The 23,508-nt window shown below is 47.9% G+C and overlaps 1 protein-coding gene across 1 annotated transcript in view; it reads right to left on the reverse strand.

The window, feature by feature from the left end:
• GAD1 (glutamate decarboxylase 1) overlaps nt 1–18,278 on the reverse strand; it is a 34,538-nt gene extending 16,260 nt beyond the window's left edge. The window contains exons 1-7 of the mRNA XM_056496730.1: nt 18,028–18,278; nt 16,754–16,899; nt 14,977–15,039; nt 9,355–9,513; nt 8,412–8,654; nt 5,123–5,213; nt 490–602 (exon numbers count right to left, since the gene is read on the reverse strand). Of these exons, the coding sequence (XP_056352705.1) occupies nt 490–602; nt 5,123–5,213; nt 8,412–8,654; nt 9,355–9,513; nt 14,977–15,039; nt 16,754–16,823 (739 nt within the window). The 5' untranslated portion in view covers nt 16,824–16,899; nt 18,028–18,278. The remainder of the gene's footprint in view (nt 1–489; nt 603–5,122; nt 5,214–8,411; nt 8,655–9,354; nt 9,514–14,976; nt 15,040–16,753; nt 16,900–18,027) is intronic.
• Between the last annotated feature and the right edge of the window lie 5,230 nt (nt 18,279–23,508).

The raw sequence follows: 23,508 nt of genomic DNA on the forward strand, positions 1-23,508 counted from the left end.
CTCCTTGCATGGGAAGACACTTTGTCATGGTCTTTTTGCTAGAATCATACTTGTGAATCCAATCAGATTGTATCCCAGGTAGTGTCCCAGAAAGTGGCAGACAATCACAACCTTTCCCTGACTGTGAGCCCAAAGCCTCACTGACCACCAGAGAAATCAGTACGTGATTTTTGAGAACTTCCAGTCAACAGAAGCTGTGGTTGCCCAGCACCTCCAGAAATGAAGCTTATAAAAGGGGTGTTTAAATGTCCAACTGTGCACCAGAGCCCATAATCAAGTTTTAAATGCTGACCAGACATAGTACATAGCCATATGCAGAGATAATTTTTCGCCCCAACTTTTCTGTGGTATGTTTTAACAAAGCATTCCTACTTCTAAATATCTGACTCACTGCTTTGGTTGCAGATAATGTGAATATTCAGACACAGCCTGTTTATTTTAACTTTTGAAGTTTTAGTCCAAACACCAAAACAGAGAAGAAAGACCCACCAGGTGAGAATATTCCATCACCATCTTTATTTGACCATCCAATAATCTCCCTCATCTTTCGAAGTGTTATTTGTTCCATGAGGACAAAAACAGGGGCAATTTCATAGGTAAACCTGCATGGATAAAACAAAACAAACAAACAAACACAATATAGATACGGATTCTAAAAACACATAATAAATACCCAGTCTGTGATTCTTTGTTTAAATACTCAAGGTTTCTAAAAGTTTTCCTGTAACTTGAGGTTCTGCTCCTGAACCTTTACCCAAGCAAAAATCCTCAGGAAGACAATATTGGAAATACTGATGAAAAAAACCTGCATTATTAGTTATTTTGCAGGTTTCTATATAGTGAATGTAAGACATGTTCAACATCATAGAGCTGCTGACTTCTGTACAAGGTTGTCCTATAAAACAACTGTTTCCCAAAGTGCCAATTCCACACTTGTGGAATAACACACTGCTAAATCCTTATGAAAACAATGAACTGCACTGAGCTAAACAAAATAATAATTAGAACTATTGAGCTAGGATTTCAAAGTCTAAATATAATTAATTATGTGGATTTATTTTGTTGATGATCTCCAAGGACAACTTACTTCTACAATACAATGTGATCAATAACTGTCACGAGTAATTACAAATGATGACTTCCTAATTACCAATTACCAAAACCAAGTCAGCAGTCAACTATTGTATCCACTTAATGAGGCCAAAAAACATTACATATCCTGGCATGCCCTGATGTCAGAGTCAGATACATGGATGGAAACTGACAAACATACAACTATTTTTGGTGATCAAGGTACATGGATACATTCCTACTGCTGTAAACAAATTCTGCTTGCTGTGAAATAAATCAACCTCTGATTTCCAAAGGAATCTAGAAGAGCATGACACCCTGGCATTTTGGATTTGACTGATATCCTTCGCTTGAAAAATTTCATCAAAACGAATTTGTTACCTCTCTAATACTAAAATGATATTTTGAGAATAGGTACAGCAAAATTGAATGAGACATGATATTAAGAAGGGAACAAGTGTCTGGAAAGGCTTGTCTTTTATTTGCAGCTACACTGGTTGCTTAATATTTTCTTCAACTGTTATGTGTCTTTAGTCCATCTGAGAAACACCACCATTATTTTTAAAGCATTCCCTTAAGACTAAAAATATGTAATTTGTTTTATTATTGTGATTGCTATTTTCAGAAGCCAAAATACCACTTTTTTTTTTTTTTTTTTTTTTTTACTATCATTAGAACTGGCAGAAACAGTTGAATATTGATCTGAAGTTTGGCTGCTGCCACTATTTACAAATGGACAAAATTAATAAACCAATGTCTGCTAACAGTGGCTTGGGGTTGTTTTGTTTTGAAGCACTGCAAGTCTAGAATATATTCCAATCTTTATTTAGGCAGAATGATCAACTAATGTCCACAGGAACTCAGCAGTGTATAGATCACCGTGGCTCAATATAAGGTACTCTTATGTCAATGTGATTATTTATATAAGGTACTCTTATGTCAATGTGATTATTTTTTCCCCACCAGTTTAAACACATTTTGAGTTTTGTCCTGAGACCTTGCACACTGAATTTTGAATATGTTTAAACACGAAGAAAATAGTACTTATTTATTCTGTTCTACAGTTATTTTCTGAGTCTCCCAAAACTGACAAGAAATAAATGACAGGAGATGTTTATAAATTACAAGGCCAATTAAGTTATATTAGATGATGGCTATGAATTTACAAATCATGTTTTGTTATAGTTCACTCCACCTTACTTGCTTTAAACTTAAATTATTTTGAAAAAATTCAGTAAAACCCCAAAAATGTGTTTGGCTTAAAAAGAATCATCTAACTTTAGAATCATTATCCTAAAAAAATGCTGATTAGCTTTTTCCTATACTTACAACCTTTACAGGTATTTCTGTGAATTAACTGTAACAGTCATGAGTATCAGCTCTTTACTAAGAATGTACTAAGGTTTTTTGGTAGAAGCCAGTGCTGGCTTAATTCTGCTCTCACCTAAATGACAAATCTCTTTATCAGACCAAATCATTCTAGCTACCATTCTCTTGTGGGCCAGTATGTAAAAAGCAGTCTGAGAATAAACACAGAGCATTTTACTTCCATTTTCTATTCATAAGCATATCTGCATAATACTGAAAATCCCAATATATTCCCTTGTCTCAGAACAATGGGCATCAACACAACTTCCAGATAATATTTACTTTTAACCTCAGTTGGCTTCTGCATAGTGAGAGAATGCCCTGTGCTACAGATCTCTAGAACAAGATGAATAATGAAATCCTGAAATTTTCATGCTGAAGGTCTCATGACTAGTGATTGAGCTATGAATAGCACATTGATACATTATTTCCAAGTCAATGTGAGAAGCTTATTACGTTTAATTTTAAATATTTCACAGTGACATTTAAGTAATACTTCCTAATGATAATTTAAAATTTCAAGAGTACAGATGTTTTGATTACTTAAAACTCATCTGCAAAAGAAAACACATACTTTTAATTGTTCATAAATATTTTAAGTATTGTTTATCTGTAGAAAAGAAAAAATGGCAAATGGAAAACATTCCCTATCATAGTTCAATGTTATTGTTGCTTGTGTGTTATGTACTCGTGTAGCTGTAATAGGTTAGAGCAGTTTCTCAGTAAAGGTCAAAACCTGTTCTTGTGTGCTGGAATACTGCTCAAAACAAATACTGTGCTCCCCAGAGCTCACAGAGGTGATTTGGTTATTTTTCTGCCTTTTCTGCCAGTCCTTTGAATCATATTTTACAGACATCTTGCCTTAGCCTTAGTTGAAATTACTGTGTTACTTCAAAGTACACCATGTTGATTCTGGTCAACAAAAAAACAGCACACTAAGCCTCATGCTAACAAATAGATACTAAATTTTCATGTTCACAGAGAAGTATTTTCAAGATATGTTCTTGCTTAAAGCACAAATGGATGAGAAACCAGCTATTTAACAGCTTACTTTCAAAAAAAAAAAAAAAAGGAAAACATAAATTTAAAAGAGTTACTCTTTAAGATGTGACTAAATGAGTGCAATATTAATAATTATGGCAGTATTTTTTTATCCTGTCACAGTCTGCCACAGAGCTGAATTCTTTTATGTCCTGTCAGATTTGTGTAATTACAAAAGGATAACTAAACTGGGATAACTAAGTTAGTCAAACAGGCTTGGAAAAAGAGACACTGAAATACTTGTCACAGAGAAACAACCTTTGAGCAAAGTTCTTTTTAGAAATGTGATCAGAACTGCTTTCACTTTTAATTGTGCTGCTAAAAAAGCACTTCAAAGCACCTTAAAGCACTTTGCAATATTTGTTTGACAATTAAAATATATATTGCTGGGTTTTCTTCCCAATCAGCTCTTAAATCTGAATGTGTCATACCAATTTTGAGCAGAGATGGGGATGATTACTACAAAGAGAAGTGGTTTTGTCTGGAGCACCTTAGGTTTTATGTTATTGTTAATGTCACAAAACAGGCACAGCTCCTAATCTACACAGAGCTGCTAGTCATCAGCTATATTTAATGAACCATATACTCACAGTGAAAATATTGTTCATTTTCCAATCTGAAGATACATTTCGTATGTTATTATTCGTATGTATGTATGACAATTAGCTACAAACTCCCCAAAACAGAGGTCACTTTACAGTTAAAGCACATTCAGTACAGGACTAAAAGAGAGCAGTCTTACCTGCTGAATATTTGGACTCCCATCCCATTTTTGAACAGATAAAAATCAAAATATAAATAAAAACTGACTAGAAGGTTTGGTGGGTGTTAGTGGTTTGGGAGTTTTTTCTTAATGGTTTGGGGTTTTGGGGGGGTTTCTTGGTTTATTTTTGTGGGTGTTTCTGTTTAGAGTTGTTGTTTTGGGTTTTTTGATTAATTGCACTCTGTTGCAAAAGATCATCATAATACCTTACACTGAAATTTAGCTTTCATTTACTTTGAGGTCAATAAAAATTAGGATCAGTTTCTTATTAGATGCATTCAGATGTCAAATTTTACTTTTTTTATACTTCCGTTTATTCATTTACAAATTACTCTATTAATCTTAGACTAATTCTTTCATTAGCATAAAATTATTTTTCAGTGTTACATTTTTAATCATTTTGAAGCTACCCAGAAGCCACTTCTTTACTGGCACATGAACAGAAGGTATTGCCTCAAGCCTGATATCTCTGAAGTCAACAGTAGAGAAGAAAATAAATTTTTCTATATCTTGTGTTCTAGTGTTAACAAATGTTTAGCTGAAGACTTGTTCAGTCTAGAGACAAAGCTTTAAAAAAAAAAATATATATATACATATAAAGAAGATTGGTCCAAAAGAAGAAAAGTAATTTCATGTTACTTTATTGGAATAATCATCTTTTACTTACCCTGTGCTCTCAGGTATTTGCATTTCTATTTATAAAAAAAACTATTTTCATTGTATTAATGACACGTTAAGAAAAAAATGAGACATTTTTCTGGAAGATGTAACATTAATAATTTAAAAATGAAAATTATTTGTATCTGTGGCAATACCTATCTACCACGATACATGGCAGCCCGTGTAAGCACCAGTCACTGGTGACCAGGCACTGCTTACATGTTTGTATTGGCAGTAGATGTCAGCCACTCCCCAGCCAAGCCGATAATGTCCAGTCCTGTGGACAGCTGATTGAAAAAGCGAGGATGACCTGAAAAGATAATTGAGAGCAACTTAAAACAAACTCTACCGATATCTCTCAGGTTTCAAATTTAAACCATCCACCTTTTCTGACTCAAATCACAGGTTTGAGCTCAGAACACTCGCAGCAAAGTTTTCAAAGCAAGTCCTGCTCATGGGGGAGACGGATAGCAAACATTTGTCTTACTACAAACTTGAAAAAACACTTAGGATAGGAGCTTCTGTACGGAATAATTTGCGTTTGAAAGAGAACCTCAGAATCGACTGAGCCTGTAAACACCTCAAGGACCTGCTCAAGGGCTTGGACTAGCGCATTTCCAGAGTCCTCTTTCGACTTCTGTCGTGCTGTGTACTCGCGCGATGAGGACGCGGTGGGGGACACATCCCTGGCAGTGACAACCTCCAGGTACTGGGGCTATTTGCAGTTGAATGAGGAAGAGAGGAAGGCTCAGAAGCTTGAACTGGGGCTGCGGGAATGAAAGAGGCGTGAGGAGGAGCCAGTCTCTTCCCGAGCTACGAGGACACGGGGGAGACTTTTCGCTGGGTCTCAGTGGGAACGTCCCAGCTCTGCAGCGGGGGAGAGGGTCCCGCAAGAGCTCCTCGACTCGGCCCTTTCCCCACATGGTTTATAAGGCAGAATTCACCTCCTTAAACAGAATTTGCTATTGAACCGAAGTAAATCACATCTCTGCATTTCAGCCGAAATTGCTTTAACGACTTTTATCGGCGATAATCGCGACTGTTTGGGGTCTGCTTTTCTAGCAAGAAGAGAGGAAATTCCTAACAACTGATACGAACGTTGAGGGGAGGTGGGAGGTGTCACGATTAAGACCTCTCTGCTCGCTGGGGAAGGACACTGAGATAGCACACTAGGGACAGCTCGGCCCTAGGAGGGAGGTCAGCTCTCGACGCCTGGAGGGACCCTGTCACGTCGGATTCGGATCAACACTAGGAACATCAGCATCTTTTGACATGAAGAAATAAATGCGATTCTGCCCCGAGAGACGTCAGCAGAAATCTTTTGGTGGCGTGAGCCTGCCGGCGCTGCCACATCTCAACACTTCCTGAAAAAGATGCTCCGCACCCGGCTGCTCCCGCCCGGGGAACGGCTCGGGGCTAGAGACAGAAATACCACCGCGGCTTGGCTGCTTGCTTTACAAATCAGCACTTCCCTCCCTTTCCAGGACACACTGACTGGGAAGTTATCTTAAGTGACATTTCACCGACATGCCATAGCTGTTAATGAGCCTGCGATTTCCTAAGGCTGGGCTACAGATTTAGACCCGGTGACTTTGAAGGGAGCTTCGCCTTGAAGGAGAATGTGAGCCCCAGGAGCCCACAGCAGAATGCGTGTCCTGGGCAGTCAGGCGATCCGAGCAGCACTCTAAAGCTGCACCAGAGCTTTGTGTCCGGTTGTGTCTCAGGCTCCAGGGACAGGTCCTGCAGGTCCCACAGAAAGAAGCTTCAGGGGAGGTCGGGGTGAGGGGTGGGGAGGTTGTTCGACATGCGGCACGATGAATAGCGGAATAATGGTGCAAGCACAGAGAGCGCACTCTGACTAAACTTCTGGCCAGCTGTCCAGCAACCCACGCGTTTGGGAGTGAAACAGGCTCCCTTTTGACTAAAAGTACAAAAATCAAAGTATGCTCCTGACTCCCCTGATTCAATCAGGCCATCATGTAAACAGGAAAAAGGGCAGAACGCTAGTCGCCACATCTGTTGTCAAGATTTTGCTCCTGAATGCACTGCGTTGGGTCTTCACGGCTGCGGCCCGGCCTTCAGGAGCCATAGCTCGTTGCTGCCCAGCCAGAGACCACCGGCAAACAACCTGCCTGTCCGAGCTCCGGCACAGCCTGTCCGAGAACCCGCACACCTTCCCTGTCCGAGCTCCGGCACAGCCTGCCTGTCCGAGCTCCCGCACACCTTCCCTGTCCGAGCTCCCGCACACCTTCCCTGTCCGAGCTCCCGCACAGCCTCTCTGTCCGAGCTCCGCCACAGCCTCTCTGTCCGAGCTCCCGCACAGCCTGCCTGTCCGAGCTCCCGCATAGCCTCCCTGTCCGAGCTCCCGCACAGCCTGCCTGTCCGAGCTCCCGCACAGCCTGCCTGTCCGAGCTCCCGCACAGCATCTCTGTCCGAGCTCCCGCACAGCCTGCCTGTCCGAGCTCCCGCACAGCCTCTCTGTCCGAGCTCCCGCACAGCCTGCCTGTCCGAGCTCCCGCACAGCCTCTCTGTCCGAGCTCCGCCACAGCCTCTCTGTCCGAGCTCCGCCACAGCCTCTCTGTCCGAGCTCCCGCACAGCCTCTCTGTCCGAGCTCCCGCATAGCCTCCCTGTCCGAGCTCCGCCACAGCCTCTCTGTCCGAGCTCCGCCACAGCCTCTCTGTCCGAGCTCCCGCCGCACAGCTCCGAGGGGAGATCGCCCCCTCTGCCGTCGGGCCGAGCCAAGCCGGGCCGAGGCGGGCCGAAGAGGGCAGCCGGCCGGGCAGAGCTCAGCAGCCCTGAAACTTGCTCGCTGGAGCAAGGCTGGGGAGAGGAAACTCGGCGCGCTCCATTACCGCTCCAGTTCCTGACCCGCTTGGGTATGTACAGCAGTCAGGGCTAGCTGCCAGCCGAGACCTTTGTGGATACAACGCAAAGCATTTCAGGCCAAACAGTCTGAAAGAGCACTGACTTCGCTCTAGAACTGGCTACAGCTCATCCAGTAAAAGACTTGATTACAAACCGGGATTTCTGTCTGATTCAGAAGGACCTGGGCAGGCAGAGGTCTCCTGGGTAATGGGCTGAAATCCACAGAGTTCCTTTATTGATGATTCCTAGGATTTCAGTCTTTTTTTCATTAAACGTTTGATGAACATAAAGAAGAAAAATTGCAAATTCTGTGTCATTTATGCCCTCATTTACCTAATGATATTGCTCCCCGGAGATACAGACAGCTCGCGTTTCATCAAGTGAAAGAGATTACGTCTTAAAAACTTGTTTCTGTGCTCCGAAAACAACACTGAGCCCTGCCCGGCGGGGACGGATGGTCTTTAATAAATGAAGTTTCTGAGCAGAAACATTTCCCGCAGCCGGCCCTGGAGCCCAGCCTGCAGGGAGGCACAGTCACGGGCGTAGAGAGGGTGTCGGCTTACCTCAATCACGCTCTCTTCACCATGAGCCTGAGAAAAGTCCCAGGAGGGGCTCGCCACAGAGTAGTGAGCAAAAACCTACCTGTCCTCACTCCGTATTTCAGTGTGTCCCGACAATCCACCAGAATCTGCTCCAGGGACTCAGGGTTGTCCGAAAGCTCCAGGTTGAAGCCCTCCATGCCCTCCAGGAGCTGGTGCGGGTGGTGGAAGTCCAGCACTTTGGTGGATCTGTCAAAAGTCTTCCTCACGTAGTTGAGGAGGATGTCCACAACCTCCAGCAGGAACTGCATGGTCTGCTCCTCACCATTCTTGGAGGGCAACAAATCTGTGGAGCAAACCAGCTGTCAGAGCTTGCTTTGGGAGAGAGAAGCAGAGATGAACCAGCCTCAGCTGCCCGCAGCACTCCGAGGACCTGGAAGCCGCGGCCCCAGCGCTGCCTGGTTGCAGCCGGGCAGACTCCCGGTCCCTCTCGCCCCGTGCGGAAGGGCCAGCCGAGGTTGCCCACGGCTACAGCAGAGGCTCCAGGGCGCCCCTGCCCAAGAGCACGCCCTGCAACGCTAAGGCTGTGTGGTGCGAGGCACTCGCCTGCTGTGGGCCAAAAGTACCCTAAATCCGCACCTGCCCTTATCTTGCAACGTCCCCACCTCCGCCCCGCAAAGTGATTGCTTTCCCTTTCCCACTCTTCTTGCAATGGCCCCGTACCTGCAATCACAGACTGCTTCATTACTATTTTACTAAGGAGGATAAAAACATAGAATTACTCTTCTCCCGGATGCTGGATCTGGAGAAACCCCTGGATCCGCTGAAGTTGAGCTGCAGATGATCAGCCCAAAGTAGTAAAACTGCGTTTCAGGCAGCTTGCATACACCCCCAGTGCAGCTCCCAAAAAACAGACACAGAGTTTCCCTCAAAAACAGCCAAGGAAAAGCACGGTCTGAACGTGGTTGCACTTCCAGGGGAGATGAGGGCAAGACTACTAAGGGACATGCCCGAGCTGGAGCAAGGAGAAACTGTAAAATGTTTACCTCTGGCATACAGATTGGAAAAGTCTGTCTCGGTGCGCCGGAACCTGGATTCTTTCTCACTGTTCTCGCATGCCAGCAGGCTTTTGGAGGACTGCTTCTCCTTCAGAGAGCTGACGATCCGGCTCTTGTCTTCCAGGCTGTTGGTCCTTTGCAGGAACCCTACATTATTATTGCAAGGTGCACAGGTCAGAGTTTTCTCACTTCCCAACATGTTTAGAAATATCTAAAGCAGCTCTCTAGACAACAGTTTAAAGCGGTGTTGGCTCTAGATCTGACTAATGAGGTCAGGAATAAGGGTATTTATGGGGATTATTTGCCTCCAGGAGGAAGAGTTCAAAATGCCATCAACTGCAAAAACGCAGCCATGCAAAAAACAAAATTTCGTCATTTAGTGCAGTGGTAAATTCTTATTAAGTCGATCAGACAGATTCCACTTCAGTAATCAGCCACTGGAAGAGAGTTCAGGATGAGTCAATGCTATTTCAGCCTGCAGGCGAAGTTTATGGACCTAGCAGACAAGGGGCAATGATGTATGATTAAAATCAGGGCCATTTTCAGTTCTCCTCGTGGCGCTCTCACGCACAAAGGCATGAGAACAAGCAGCCATTCTGGAGCAGCCGTCCTGAGAGCTAGAGCTCTAAGGATACCAGTAGCACTCATATAACCCCACCTTCCTATTATCAGTAAGTACTCATGCGGATTTTCCACCTGAAAAGATGCTTTGATGCTAACAGTAATCATCCCCGGAGGTTTTAAGAGCTCTGCTCTCACTGGAAACGCATCTTTGGCGCCCACAACCCGAACACAACTGCCGCTGCTATATGCCACGGCAAAATAAACCCACTCACCCCAAGAATTATGGGGGCGGGAGCCACGCGGAGTCCGCGGCGAGTAATGAGATCTGTCTACTTTAACAAGGCAGGGAGAACAATTAATTTTCTGGATTTGATCTATTAAATCTATGATGCCCACTAAACCACACATAGTGTCGAGCTTTTCGTCATTGAGGAAAGCGCCGGATTTTGACCTTCCAGGTTGCAGCGAGCGCGCCTGTATTTTTGGAAGAGGCACTACGGCGGAGCCGGTCTCCTTTATTCTTCCTTTTCTTTTAAAACAAGCAGCTGTCAAAACCAAGGCTCGTCGCGGCTCGGGATATCCGCAAGAGAGAAGGGCTTAGCAGGAAGGAAAGCAGAGACCTGAGCTGGCTCACCCACGTCCCCCGACGCAGCTTCTCTTCAGCGCCCTCCCTTTTCCGGCCGTGTGTCCCTGCTCTCCGTAGCTGTGACGGCGGAGCGGGGCTGGCGGCACCTCCCATCGGGCGCCCACCGCCGGCCCGTACGGGACCCCGGCATCTTGAACAGGCGTGGGGGCTGAACCTCGGGGGAGAAAAGGGAGAGACAGGGAGCTGCTGGTACCACCAGTGCTTCGGACCCTGCTGACAGCCAGGCAGTCACGAAAGAGCTGAAAACATCGAAAGCAGAGCACTCGGCTGGCAGGCCTCTCTGCATCAGTCGGGCACCCATACGAGCCTCCAGGAGGGTAGCTCACAGGTAACTTTGTCGGAGCCATATCTTCAGTGAACACCTGACGTTTTGCCTTTTAATTCTGGTCTTCTAATGATTAGTCTTTTTCTGCTTTTACGAATGAGACAAAGACTATTTAAGGGAAACTCTCTTCGTGCATAAATTAAGAATAGCTGTCCATATATAAATATATTTATATACATATATGTATGGAATATTTAGTTATATTGTAACTGCTTCTAATGGCTCTTGCAGCGATCATTAGCTCCTGCAACAGCTAGTGTTATTTGCCTACTCATTAGGAGGAGCAGCTGATATCGAAGCAGGTGCCGTCTAAAGAGAATTATGGATCCTCTTTTACGAGGTCTTGGGACTTCATTTTGCTTTTTTTTTTATCCCCACCCGTCTTTTTTTCATGCTCTCAGTAGCGATGCTCAAGTGGGACGAGTTCCGTGAGAAGAGACGTCCGCACGAACAGCGGCGCTCCGCTTGCCTCGAAAGCCGCGCTCCTCGCACACCTCCCACTCCCCTGGGTGTGCATTCTTCGGAGATTAGGAAAGGAGGGAGCACCGCTTCAGTAACAGAGAAAGGCTGCAGGTGCCTCCAGTTCAACTCTCATGGGGCCCAGCGAGGCCGTGGCTCCGCTGAAGGGTCTGACCAATCTGGGCGCTGCGGGCAGGGGGCTCCGTCCTTGCCCGAACGAGTCTGCTGTTCCCCGGGAGGCTCCCCGGCCCAGCGGTGTGCGAAGGCGGCGGCGGGATCAGCTGGGCCGCACACGGGCCCTGCCAGCCAGAGCCTCGTGGGGCCGCGGGGCGTCTCCAGGGCGGGGATTAGAGGATGAAGGAAGCCTGAAGGCAGGATGTCAGCCGACATCAGCCAGCCGGCTGTAGGGAACTTGCCGTTCGCTCCAGTCCCTCGGCCACGGCAGTGCCTCGTAGACCCAGAGACTCGGTATAAGGGGGAGCCCGGGGGGCAGGGATAGCCCCCGCTCTGGAGCCACCTCGCTCTGCACCATGTCGTTGGCCGAGCTCACACGAGGATGGTGTGGGACTCTTCTCAGCGCCTCCCAGTCCGCTGAGAAGCGTAGCAGCCGGCCCTCGAAGGCTCCTTCCACTCCTGGGGAAAAGCGCACCACTGTAGCCTACCTTTCATCTGTATCCTACTTGAAAAGCGAGGGCGGTGTAGGACAATTCCAGCAAGTAGCAGAGTACGAAATAGTGTCCGCGCTGCTTCTCCTGGAGCAGCGGAGAGCGCAGCCTTTCTCAGCAGTAGGTCAGTCCTGCAGGTGCATTTTCATCGATTCGCTTTAAGAGACCGAGTTTTCAAAAGCCGAGTGACACCAGACTGGCGAGGCAGTACCTCGGTGCGCAACGTGACCACAAATTCAGCGTGATTTCACATCAGGCCTCGCACAAGACGCTGTGTGAGCCCCCCTCGGCCTGGACACGTCTTCCGAAGCGGGGACAGACCTGTCGGCTCCCGGCGGGCACCGCAGCCGTCGGGGGTGCACGTCGGCTGCAGGAGATCCTGGTCCCCTGCCGCGGTCGGGGTGTTTAGCACCATCCACGTAAATTATGCTTGGCAGCCAAAATCCCGCGGACGCCGGAGACGAGCCCAGTTTCTAACAAGCATGGCTGCTTTGGAAGCCCCACTCTCCCACGTTGCTCACCGGGCTTGGAATGACCAGCTGGCCGCGGCCAAACAGAAGATGTAATTTTACTACGTTGACCACTTCCTCTGATGCCAAGCAAATGTTAGCAGGATCAGTCCCACAATAACAATTGCCAGGGTGGGAGAGTAGCATGCAAATCCTGATAAGGGGGAAATCTGCCCATATTTTGCCATATTTTGCCCGCGGTGACAGTTCATTATACCCCTTTAAAATAGGATTTTGGGTTTTTTTCCTGGTATTGTGTTGGTTCTTTTTTTTTTTTTTTTTTTTTTTTTTTTTTTTTTTTTTTTTTTTAATGGATACGTGCAGAGAAGAAGAGTGGGAGTATTGGGGAAGGGGTAGGGAGGGGTGGGGGTAGTGGCAGCAGCAGTGGTCTTTTCAGGCTGTGGCTTTCAACCAGAAAAGGAAAAAAAGATAATCCTCAAATAGCTCAGTTATTTAAGAAGGAATGACATACGTCTTGGATACGTAATTATTAAAAATGTCAAACATATTATACAACCGAAATGGAAGAACCAACTCATTGTTCAAGACCTGTCTTTTCTCTGAGGTCAACTCTTATTTAAAGTTTGCATTCAAAATTAATCGACTTCAGTGTGATACACACAGAAGGAACAATTCCAGGACGCCTTTGTGACTATACAGTATTTAGGGTCCGGAATGATATCTTGTGAAAGGTAAGGACAAGGCGATATCATCTGCAATAATCAAACGTCAACTCATTTAGCATGTTAATTAGGATTCTTGGCAACCTTAATACTTCACTCTGTTTACCACAGGCAGCCTTCCCTGTATGTCTTTGTGAAAGTGTTCGATTCAAATGGGAGGGTTCATACAAACAAAAACAGCGGTAGTGATCAAATCCGAGTATTCCAAAACGGCGTCACTCACTATTCAGAGTATATTTCTCATGTAAAGCAGAAAAGAGCCTGTAGAGGAAAACTGAGCACCAAACCACAACCAAAAATACAGCTTGTCTTGAACTCCCTTCACAAAGCCTTCACTATGCCCTTCTCAAATCTAAAATGGTGAGATATTTCATTTTCAAGTGTATTTGATCTCACTGAGAGAAGCTAGGCTGTCCCTCTCTAACCCCCGTAGTCTAGCAACACGGAGCAAGCCTAAATGCGCGTTACTTTATCAGTTCTGCTTGCTGGGCTAAATTAAAATTATGGTGAAAATGCCCGTCTCTCCAGCCACTGAGGGGACTGGTAGGGAAATGGTCCATTAAACCCAGATCAGGAGCTATTTATAGAACTAAGCGACGACTCGTTAATGTCGCCAGCGGCTACCAGTGAAATCTCTCACAGACATAGAGATTTGCACCCTGACTCTTTTCCCGTTCGAACTTCCAAGTGACAAAACGTTTAATGAATGAACTTCGACTCCAGCAAGTAGGGAAAGAGGTTAAATGTCCCCTTTGCATCGGAAAAAAAAAAAAAAAAAAAAAAAAAAAAAAAAAAGGTTAGTTTCTCCCGCGACACATTTCCCATCCTCCCAAGAGACAGAGAGGAAAAGGGGAAAGAATTTCTGTGCGTAAGGGGTATGGGCTGAACTGAATGAATCTCCCCATCAGAATATGAAGATTTGACTGTTAGTCTCTGAAAGCGAAGGCGCTACTGAGATATCTAGAGAAGGAAGACAGCTTGTTATCTGCAAATGAATCTCTTGCTATAACGTTGCGATCTGATTGTGCATTTGTTTCCCTTCTGCATTTCATGTGCCTGCGCGCTGACTGGCTGCCAGCGCTATCTTACCAGCCCAGCAAGCTGACGAATTGCTCTTTAATAAGGCTCTCGTTAATCTTTTTTCCCCAGGAGATCCGTATTTTCTAGTCAGATAAGGTTGAAAAATTTCAGACAGTGAGAGGCGGCGAACCGGCCCCCCGCTTTTCCTCCCCGCCGGCCACCCCGGCGGGTCCTGCACTTTCTTCTCCCGGAGCGCCCGGCGCCTGCACCCCCCGCGTGTGGCAGGAGGGGCAGAGGGGCCGGGCCGTCCCTGCCCCGGCGGACAAAGCCCGGGCAGAGCCAGCCCAGCAGGGACAGCGGGACCGGTGCCGTCCCTGTCCCGGCGGACAAAGCCCGGGCAGCGCCAGCCCAGCAGGGACAGCGGGACCGGTGCCGTCCCTGTCCCGGCGGACAAAGCCCGGGCAGCGCCAGCCCAGCAGGGACAGCGGGACCGGTGCCGTCCCTGTCCCGGCGGACAAAGCCCGGGCAGCGCCAGCCCAGCAGGGACAGCGGGACCGGTGCCGTCCCTGTCCCGGCGGACAAAGCCCGGGCAGCGCCAGCCCAGCAGGGACAGCGGGGCCGGGGTCGGCAGGGGGCGCCCGAGGCGGCCGGCAGGGGGCGCTCGTTCCGCGCTGCCCCCGCCGGGGCGGCCGCGCCCTCACGCGTGGGTGTGCGGGGCTCGCACGGCTGTCACACTCACCGCAAATCTTCAGCCCGATCTTCCTGGTGCACCCGTGAGCCACGCCGCACCACGAGTCGTAAGCTGGAAGAGAGAGCAGAATTGTTCCCCTGGGGCGGCGGGGCCGTCAGACCCCCGCTCCCCACCCCGGTCCCCCGCACTGCTGCATCGCCGCTGAGTCCGAGCCCGGCGGCGCTGGGCGCGGGGCAGCTGAGGCTCGGATGACAGCGAGATGACATGCTGGCCTGCCCAGAGGAGAGGAGAAGGCACCCGGGGCCCGACATCTCATCATTTGCTGGCGGGGCTCCAGGGAAGTAGCAGCTTAAAATAAAGTGGCGTGAAATGGGGTCACAAAAGAGTTCAGAAATTAATTGGGTGAAAAATAGTATTTGACTAGATGATTGGACTCGCATCATTGAGCCTCGGACGGACTGACGGGTCCCCTACTAGGACGGCACCCCCAGAGGGAACAGGCTGCTTCCCAGCCCCTCGAGCTCAGCTCGGACACGCCCCGGTCGGCCCCCAGTGAGCCCACGGGAAACGGGCAACGAAGCCCAGGACCGAGGCGGAGGGAGCTCCAGCCGCGGCCCCGGGCATTGTCGAGCCTCTCCCGTTCGTCGCCCGCGGCTGGGGCAGCGGCCAAGTCCGGCAGCAAGAGACCCCAGAGGGCGACCGGGGGATGGAGGGGCTGACCTGGCGTTGGGGCGTGAGGGGAGAAGGTTTCAGAGGGACCAGGACGCGGGCGGCTCACCCAAGCACGGAGGGCAGCGACCCGACTCAGGGGGGGAAGCGGGGGAAGCGGCACGGCGCTCCCGGCCGGGCGGAGGAGCCTCTGGGCAGGGGCGCTGCCAGTGCCCGGGGCGGGGAGCCCGTGCGGCCAGGGAGGGGTGCTGCTGCCAGCGATTATCTCAGTTTTAGCTGTGTTGCCAATTAATTCGATTTCTGCGTGGGTCACCTCAGTCGAAGGCAGCGGTGCCTGCCACGCACCCTGAAACAAGACCCAGTGCTGCCATCCGCCCCCTTCCCCGTTTTTTCCAGTTTCAGAATAATGACAGTAATTACTCCGATGCCTGTGCCTCGTAGCTCTTTCAGGGTAAAAGCCATCACCTGCCCTGCTGACAGCCTTTCATTTCTTACTGTTTCTCGCTCTTTGTCTCTGATGCTTTATAGCATCGAGCCTATTTTTTATTTTTGTTTTGCAAGCGACGGTGTGAACTGCCTGGCAGGGTTATAAACTGATTCTCTATCCACCTGCAGCAGCCTTTGCTTCCCACTCACACCTCAATAACTCAAGGCGAATTCAGAGCAATTAGGAATCTAACGCTTTGAAAAGCTGCAATTAGCATCCAAATTTCGCTTGATTACAGGCTTCAGCGTAGGCTGAAAAGAAGCAGCAGCATTAGCATTTATAAAATGTAGCGGGGAGACACCCGCTTCAATACCCTGGTGTAACTTCGCCCTTTAAAGGATTCGTTTTCTCCAGACCCCTTCAAACATCCCGATTTTTTGTCCATCTGGGAGGTCAGTTTATTGTCTATATCTTTCAAACGTGGCTGTACATAAAGACAAGGTTGGCCAGTAAGGCGGGCTTTTCCTCACAGCGTTTTATACGCCACGGACCGACCTCTCCTGTTCCCACTATGAAGATGGTTTCTTTGTGTAGAGCACTTTCCGCACCTTGCTAAATGGCGCGGAACAGGGCTTCACAGATGTATCATTTCGTTTCGAAACTGTCTTTCTGAGCCTAAAAGGAGAAAGCCTCGAAAACACTTAAAACGAGGAAAATATTAAAACATACTTGTGGGTCGCAGATTAGGTGGGGTGGGGTCCGGAGCATCGTTGGAGGACGAGGGAGCGGAGGAAGCCATCCTTTCACAAAAGCCTCAGTCCTTGGACCTCGTATTTCCTCGATATTCCTCTGACCGGTGGGCAGCAATGAATTTGCTGGAAGGAAGAACAGACGGATTTAGTAGTCTAGTCTCCTGGAGCACCGTACCGGAGTCTCGTCCAGACGCCAGCGGGCGGCAGCCGCGCAGGTCCCGAGGCGGCGGCAGGACCGGCCGAGCCGGGAAAATGCCTCGACAGACTGAAGAGCAAAATCTTCCCTTCGCTAGATTCCAGGGCGCTACCCCTCGCGCCTGAATGACGGATTTAGCAGAGCATGAAGTCTATAGCAATTACACCGGTGGCCACAGAAAGGCAGTTATATGGCTCGCATCAAATGGAGACCAACGTGCAAAGTGGGCTTCGAAATCACCAGCTCAAACGACCTACAATCCCAAACAGAGCTGGCTTCTCGACTTTACACGTAGGCTAAGCATTCAGGACAGACTGACAGATAAAACCCCGTCACCACAAAGGTGCGTTTTGCTCAGGTCCAAAGACAGGCGCCACATACATGTGTATTTGCACACACAGGTTTCAGCAAACCGGGGCCAGTATGTGCTCCAGCACTAACCAGCGATCTCCCGTGCCAGTGCTCGCTTTAGCGGTGCAAATGGCAGGAGAGGCATGTCTGTCTGGGAAAAGGAAGCTGTAGGACCAGCCCTCGCTCCTCGCCAGATGTTCAGCTCTTTCCTGGCGGACACGGCATTCCGATAACCAATACAGGGTCGCTGATAGAGAATTGCCGGGTCAGTGCTCAGCTCGTCTCTTTGTCCCCACGGCTACCTGGGATTTATTTTCTTCCCCTTGTAAAGAAAATGAAGGTCGCAGTAACGAAAGAACGCTTTCTTTGTTAGCGGCTTTTTTCAAATCGGTAGCTACCGATTTATTTCTGCCGGGTGGATTTACATCCGCGCGTAAATGCAACGGGTGAACGATTTCAATGGAAAATAGGTATTTAATTTTTTTTAAGACGAGAAAGAAAATAGCCATAAGCAGAAGATATTTTCTAGACAATGCCTGGAAGTGAAGTAACAGGTTAACACTATGTCTAGGGCGGTAGCTCTATCAAAAAACCCGTTATTCCTCTATTCATACGACAGCGACCAAAGCCGATTTTAGGGGAAAAATGCTCCAGAGGTTCCCAAAGGCTTGAAAAAAATAGGATGCTGTTTAGAGGACACTTACCGATGGGGCGAGCGGACACTCTTATTGGCGTAGTCCAGGTTGGCAGGGCGACTCTAGCCTGGGAGCGACCCGCCGCTTATAAACTCTGCCAGAAACGACGTCGGAATACCAATCGCGCCGCGGAATTTAATGCGAGATGACCTTTTTTTCCAGAAGTGCTCGGATTTGCTTTTTTAAAAGCGTGAATCGCCGGTTGATCTGCTTCGACGCAGGCATGAGTCACAGGACTGCCGCCACCGCCTCCGCGCAGCTCCGCACGGGGGCTGGGGAGTGCTGGGGCGGCCGGCTGGGGCGGGGAAGGGCGGCCCTCCGGCCCCCGCTGCTCTGCTTCGCCCCGGGGCGGCGGGGCTGGCTCCCGCGGCGGGTGGGGCTGTCCAGCCGCGGCAGGGGCGGCACCCCGGGCAGGCGGCTCTGCCGTGCGAGCCCCTCGTTGAGCCCGTCGTGCGGACAGAGCCGGAGGCTTTCCCTAGACAGCACCGGCTTGACCCGAGGTCGCCAGCTGCTATAATAAGCACCGCACACATCGGCGCACCGTTGAGGGGACGTGGCCGAACTCCCGCCCCAGGAGTCCCTACGGTCCCGGGCCTCCCGTGAGCATAGTGCAGAACTCGAATGAGCCAGGCGGGGTTCGTGTGAATTGTAGCTTAGCAACACCCCCTGTCCCCCCTCCGCCGCGCCGAGGGTCTGATGTGACCCGCTGGCTCAGCCTGCGGCTCGCCCAGCTCTTCCCGCCAGAGGGTGGCAGAGGCACGGGTACCGCTGCAGGGGAACACCTGGATGCCTGTGACTTGCCCTCAGTGTTGCCATAAGATTACGATTTTATACCAGACATTCCTTTGCTAAAACCAGAAACATTAACACAACAAGTGTTTTGTACCCCTGACAACCCCATGTCTACATTTACTCCATCCCACATCCAGAATACGCTTTGCCAACATTTTGCGGTGGTGACCGCGGTGCTGTATTTCAGCATGTCACGGTAGCTACGCAGATGCCTAAACCGAACCCTTCTCAAAAAGATGTCACGTAAGGGGCTGGGAGGAATCCGCAATGAGGCGAGAGGAGGGGAAACAGCCCGATAGAGCCAGAGAATTTCATCCTGTGCGGGAGATCCTGGGCAGCGTAACGAGCAGCAGGGCTGTGTCCTTTCTGAAGGACTCGAGAGAAAAGCAAAAACTTACAAGCCCGTTTTGTAAAGGAAATCATCCGGCCAACAGCATTAAGTAGCCAAGACGACTGCTTTGTCGAGCACACTTACTCTCTAGGAACTGGACGTGTAACAAAAACAACAACAGCACAAAGGCTCGTTTTTAAACACAGCTTTACAGATATTAATGGCCCTAGCTGACACGACCTTTTCTCATATCTAGACTATCGTTTTAAAGCTGGTTTCAACCAATCGAGCAATCATTTGCTCAGTGTCGAGCATGATAATATAACTGTAACTAATCGTCTTTATAAATGTAAACAAGCATTCAAAGGAAGTCATAGCAGGACTGCAGTATAAAGAGTCAACGAAAGACCACGCAAAGAACCCCTAAGCTGTCAGCCACTGTGAGGCACGACCCGGCCGGGTGTACGCTCGACACGCTTTTTCCTTCCCTTCTGGCTTTCCAGAAGTGCGTGTGTCTGGAGTAAACACATATGTTTTAACATTCTGAGGCCCGAGAGGACAAGGAGCAAGACAATAAGGGCCAGCGAGCCTTCCGCTGCACGCAGCAAATCCGACTCTTTCCAGCACCTCTAGGAGCCCGGCGCGCTCCCGCTCCACTGCGCTCAGCACCGCGGACAGCGCCCGCTCGGCCCGGCGCGCAGCCCCGCAGAGGGAGCGGCACGGCACGGCCCGGTCCGGGAGCGGGAACGGCCCGGGGAGCGGGAGCGGCACGGCCCGGTCCGGGAGCGGGAACGGCCCGGGGAGCCGGAGCGGCACGGCCCGGTCCGGGAGCGGGAACGGCCCGGGGAGCCGGAGCGGCACGGCACGGCCCGGTCCGGGGAGCGGGAGCGGCACCGCACGGCCCGGTCCGGGAGCGGGCACGGCCCGGGGAGCGGGAGCGGCCTCGCCCAGCCCGGGCGGGGCGCGGAGCCCTCGCTCCCTCCCCGCCGTGCAGGAGGATGCCGAGGGCGAGCCGCACCGCGCCCGGCCCCGCTGCCCGCCTCTCGCCCTCTGGGTGGCGCTGCATCTCAAGCCCAGACGCTCCGCAAAGCCCAGCTGAGCCCGCCGCGGCTGCTCCCGGCCGTGCTCAGCACCATCTATTCGTCCTGGCCAAGCGGAAAACAGCAAACCCTGGGGCTCCGCGGGTCCCTCCCTCGCTCATCTACAGCGTGGCTGTACAGCACGCCTGGAAACGCTTGATAACTCTTATTTACAACGGACCTGCTTGAAAATGCGACCTAAACCCGAACTACTCCAGCTCAGCGGCTTAATTCAGAACTCTTCACACCAACTGAAATCTTTGAAACACGCTTGCCACGTGCACACGCCCAGGCTAGGGAACTCAAAGATGTGCCGCTTTCACCGAGAGAGTTCAAAGTCTTCCCCTCCAGCTGTGCTGCTCAAGGATTCTGCTATTTTCTCCTTGCATGTGACTGTCCCTTTCCTGAGGCTACTGCTCGAGAGCACTCTAGGCACAGCGTACAGAGAATCTCTTCGCAGTTGAGGACCCACAAATCTGGGGCTTTACTTAGAACCCAGATGTTTACTGTGGATGTGAAACACACAGGAAAACTACTGATGCACGGTATCAGCAAGGCGGTAGGATGAAGATACATAATTCCCTTAGCTGAAGTTTGTAAACAGCACATCAGTTAGAACACACTTTAAAAAGCCAGACCATGTGATATTTCTGGAATCCACCTCCACAAACTGGACATGATAAAATATGAATCTTGAATACCCTGAGTGGGCAAAGGAATGGTTGTGATGCAATAAATACCTTTAACAATAAAGACTACTCAATAATTATATAGTTTTTATAGCTGTGGATATATAAACAATGGCTGTCAAGCAGGAAAAAACCCACTCTCTATTTGTATTGCAACCTGTAGATTTGAAAAGTCACTGGGAAGCTACAGACTTTATTTTAAGAGAGATGAGCCTACATCATAAGGAGGTCACAGTGTAACTACATGACAATGGAAAAAACATGACAATAGAGAAAAGTCCCTGTGCCATAACATTTCTTATTTCTTCATTTTCTGAACTACAGTCATGTTATGTATGCATTTATCTGCAGGAAGAGCAGTAAATTTGACTTCTGGTATTATTATTATTGTGAGGGTGTTAAATGCTGTGTGTCCCCTTTTAAATGCCATTTTGCATGGATTACAAATATTTTAGCACGCTGGGATTAGGCAAACTCTTTCCTTGAAATTGTATACACAAATAAGTACACAGAACATCTGTGATATTTCTGGACTTGTGGGTACTCTTGTTTTGCAGCCTGTGGGGTCTTTTTGTTCTTGTTTTTTTTTTGTTTTGTTTGTTTTCTAGTTTTAGAAATACAACTATAATTTGTAATTCAATACATTATTACAAAATACATTTATTGCATCTGGTATCTTTTTCTTTTCCTACCATTTCTGGTATACAGAAAGTCTACCTCTATCTTAGATATAATGGAATAATTTAAACCATAAATTTTATTAACTCTTGACACAGAAAAATTGGAAAATTGTTCAAAACCAAGTGTTTCAGAGCATTCCTGGTTATCATCTTCAGTACTTAAAAACACATAATAAATTCCTATATATCTGTAATGAAAAAAACTTACAATCCAAGAGAAAAACTAATAAATTAGTGCTCTGATAATTTGGTCCTGTCCAAAAAATTCTACAAATGGAAATTTGGTGAAGACCGTGGATTTATACTACTACTCTACAGATAACTTTTACTGTTTTCTGTCACTTGACAAAAATTAATTGAAGATGAATGATATGTTTGCTTTGGGGTTTACAAACAGTCAGTACTGATGTACCCAACTGGCCCATATTTGAGGATCATATACATCATCTGAATTTCAAAGACAGCTCAAGATGAGCTGCCAGACAGAACATTCAGCACTGCTGCATGAAGGACATTTAGAAAAGTCTAATCTGAAGCACATTGTTTTACATACTTTGTGGCTTCTTTTTTCAGGATGTCCCCTTCCTGATCCATGCTGCCATGTCTTGTCCATTTTGATCTGCTTCATCTGAAAAACATTCCAAAGAACAGTCCATATTCTGAAACAATAGCAGTGGAAAATCCCAACTCCCAATACCCCAGAGCAAACATGGAAAGAAACAAGGAATCCCCTTACTTCCAAGCTGTAACAAAATAAAACCTTTTTTATCTAGATGGATCAAACAAAATTACTTAAATTAGATAAACGTGGTTGTGACTTGAAAAACTAATAGAAGTGATAGTAGACCCAGTAAATTGACTCTCTACCTGTTTTAGGAGATTGCAATTTTAACCAGTGTCTGAACCTGCCCCAGTAACCCTGTTGAGCCAAGACAGCTAATGCTTGGATATATTTCCCCTTATGATATTATAATTGTTACATATCACTGAATTATAACTTTTTATCCCATAGGAGGGCATCAGTTTACAATGAGAACATTAATCAGTTTCAGGAATGCTGGTGCAGGAGATCATGCAGTTTGACTGCAACCTCAGAACAATCTGGAGAGCAGGATTCTGGGATTTTTAACACAATTGCTTCAATTAAGCATATTTTATAAATAATCCTCAGGAAACAAGAAGCATGGGCTTTTCTGCTACTTTGGAAAAAAATATTTCTCAAATCATAACTCAGTTTCAGGTGTGGGCATTGCAAGTCTACATTTTTTAACACAATGCAATTAAAGCACAGAGACACAAACAGGATGGTATGAACATCTAAAAAGATGGAAAATGGCACACCGTACTCTGAAAAGTATGGTGACATGTGCTTGTCTAACAAAATGTGTTTGTCCACCAGAAAAAACAGATGGACAGGTAAGAAAAAATCCCTTCTCTCTCTTAGAGCGAGTAGCTCATCTTCCCTATTCTGAGTGGCTTTCATTATCATTTTTACAACTAGATTGCTACTTGGAGGTAAGAGAAGAGTGCATGAACTTTAAGCAAAGCAATCAGTGGTTACACAGGCTTCTCTACTCAGTACAAGTATGGCAGATTATGAAAATATTGAGGGGAATTTTTAAGGGAAAAAAACACTTCTGCCAGATCAAGAGAGAGGTAATTCAAATTGAAGACATCTCTCAGACAGAAAAATCAGATTAGAGTTGACTTGGCATGGACACATATTTCAATTTATTTATTCAATAAAGTCTTGTCTACTTTGGCCTTCAAAACTTCTCTGCAATAACACACTTACCTAATGCTCTTGTCTCCTCTTGATGGTATCCTGATAGTTGCACTTGAAGAAGACAACCACAGGAAAGAACAGAGCTGCTCTCATCCAGGGCAGCATTAGCAGCTCAGCACTAGAACAAGAGACA

Source organism: Oenanthe melanoleuca, chromosome 7 (genome assembly GCF_029582105.1).
Source record: "Oenanthe melanoleuca isolate GR-GAL-2019-014 chromosome 7, OMel1.0, whole genome shotgun sequence".
Lineage (NCBI taxonomy): Eukaryota > Metazoa > Chordata > Aves > Passeriformes > Muscicapidae > Oenanthe > Oenanthe melanoleuca.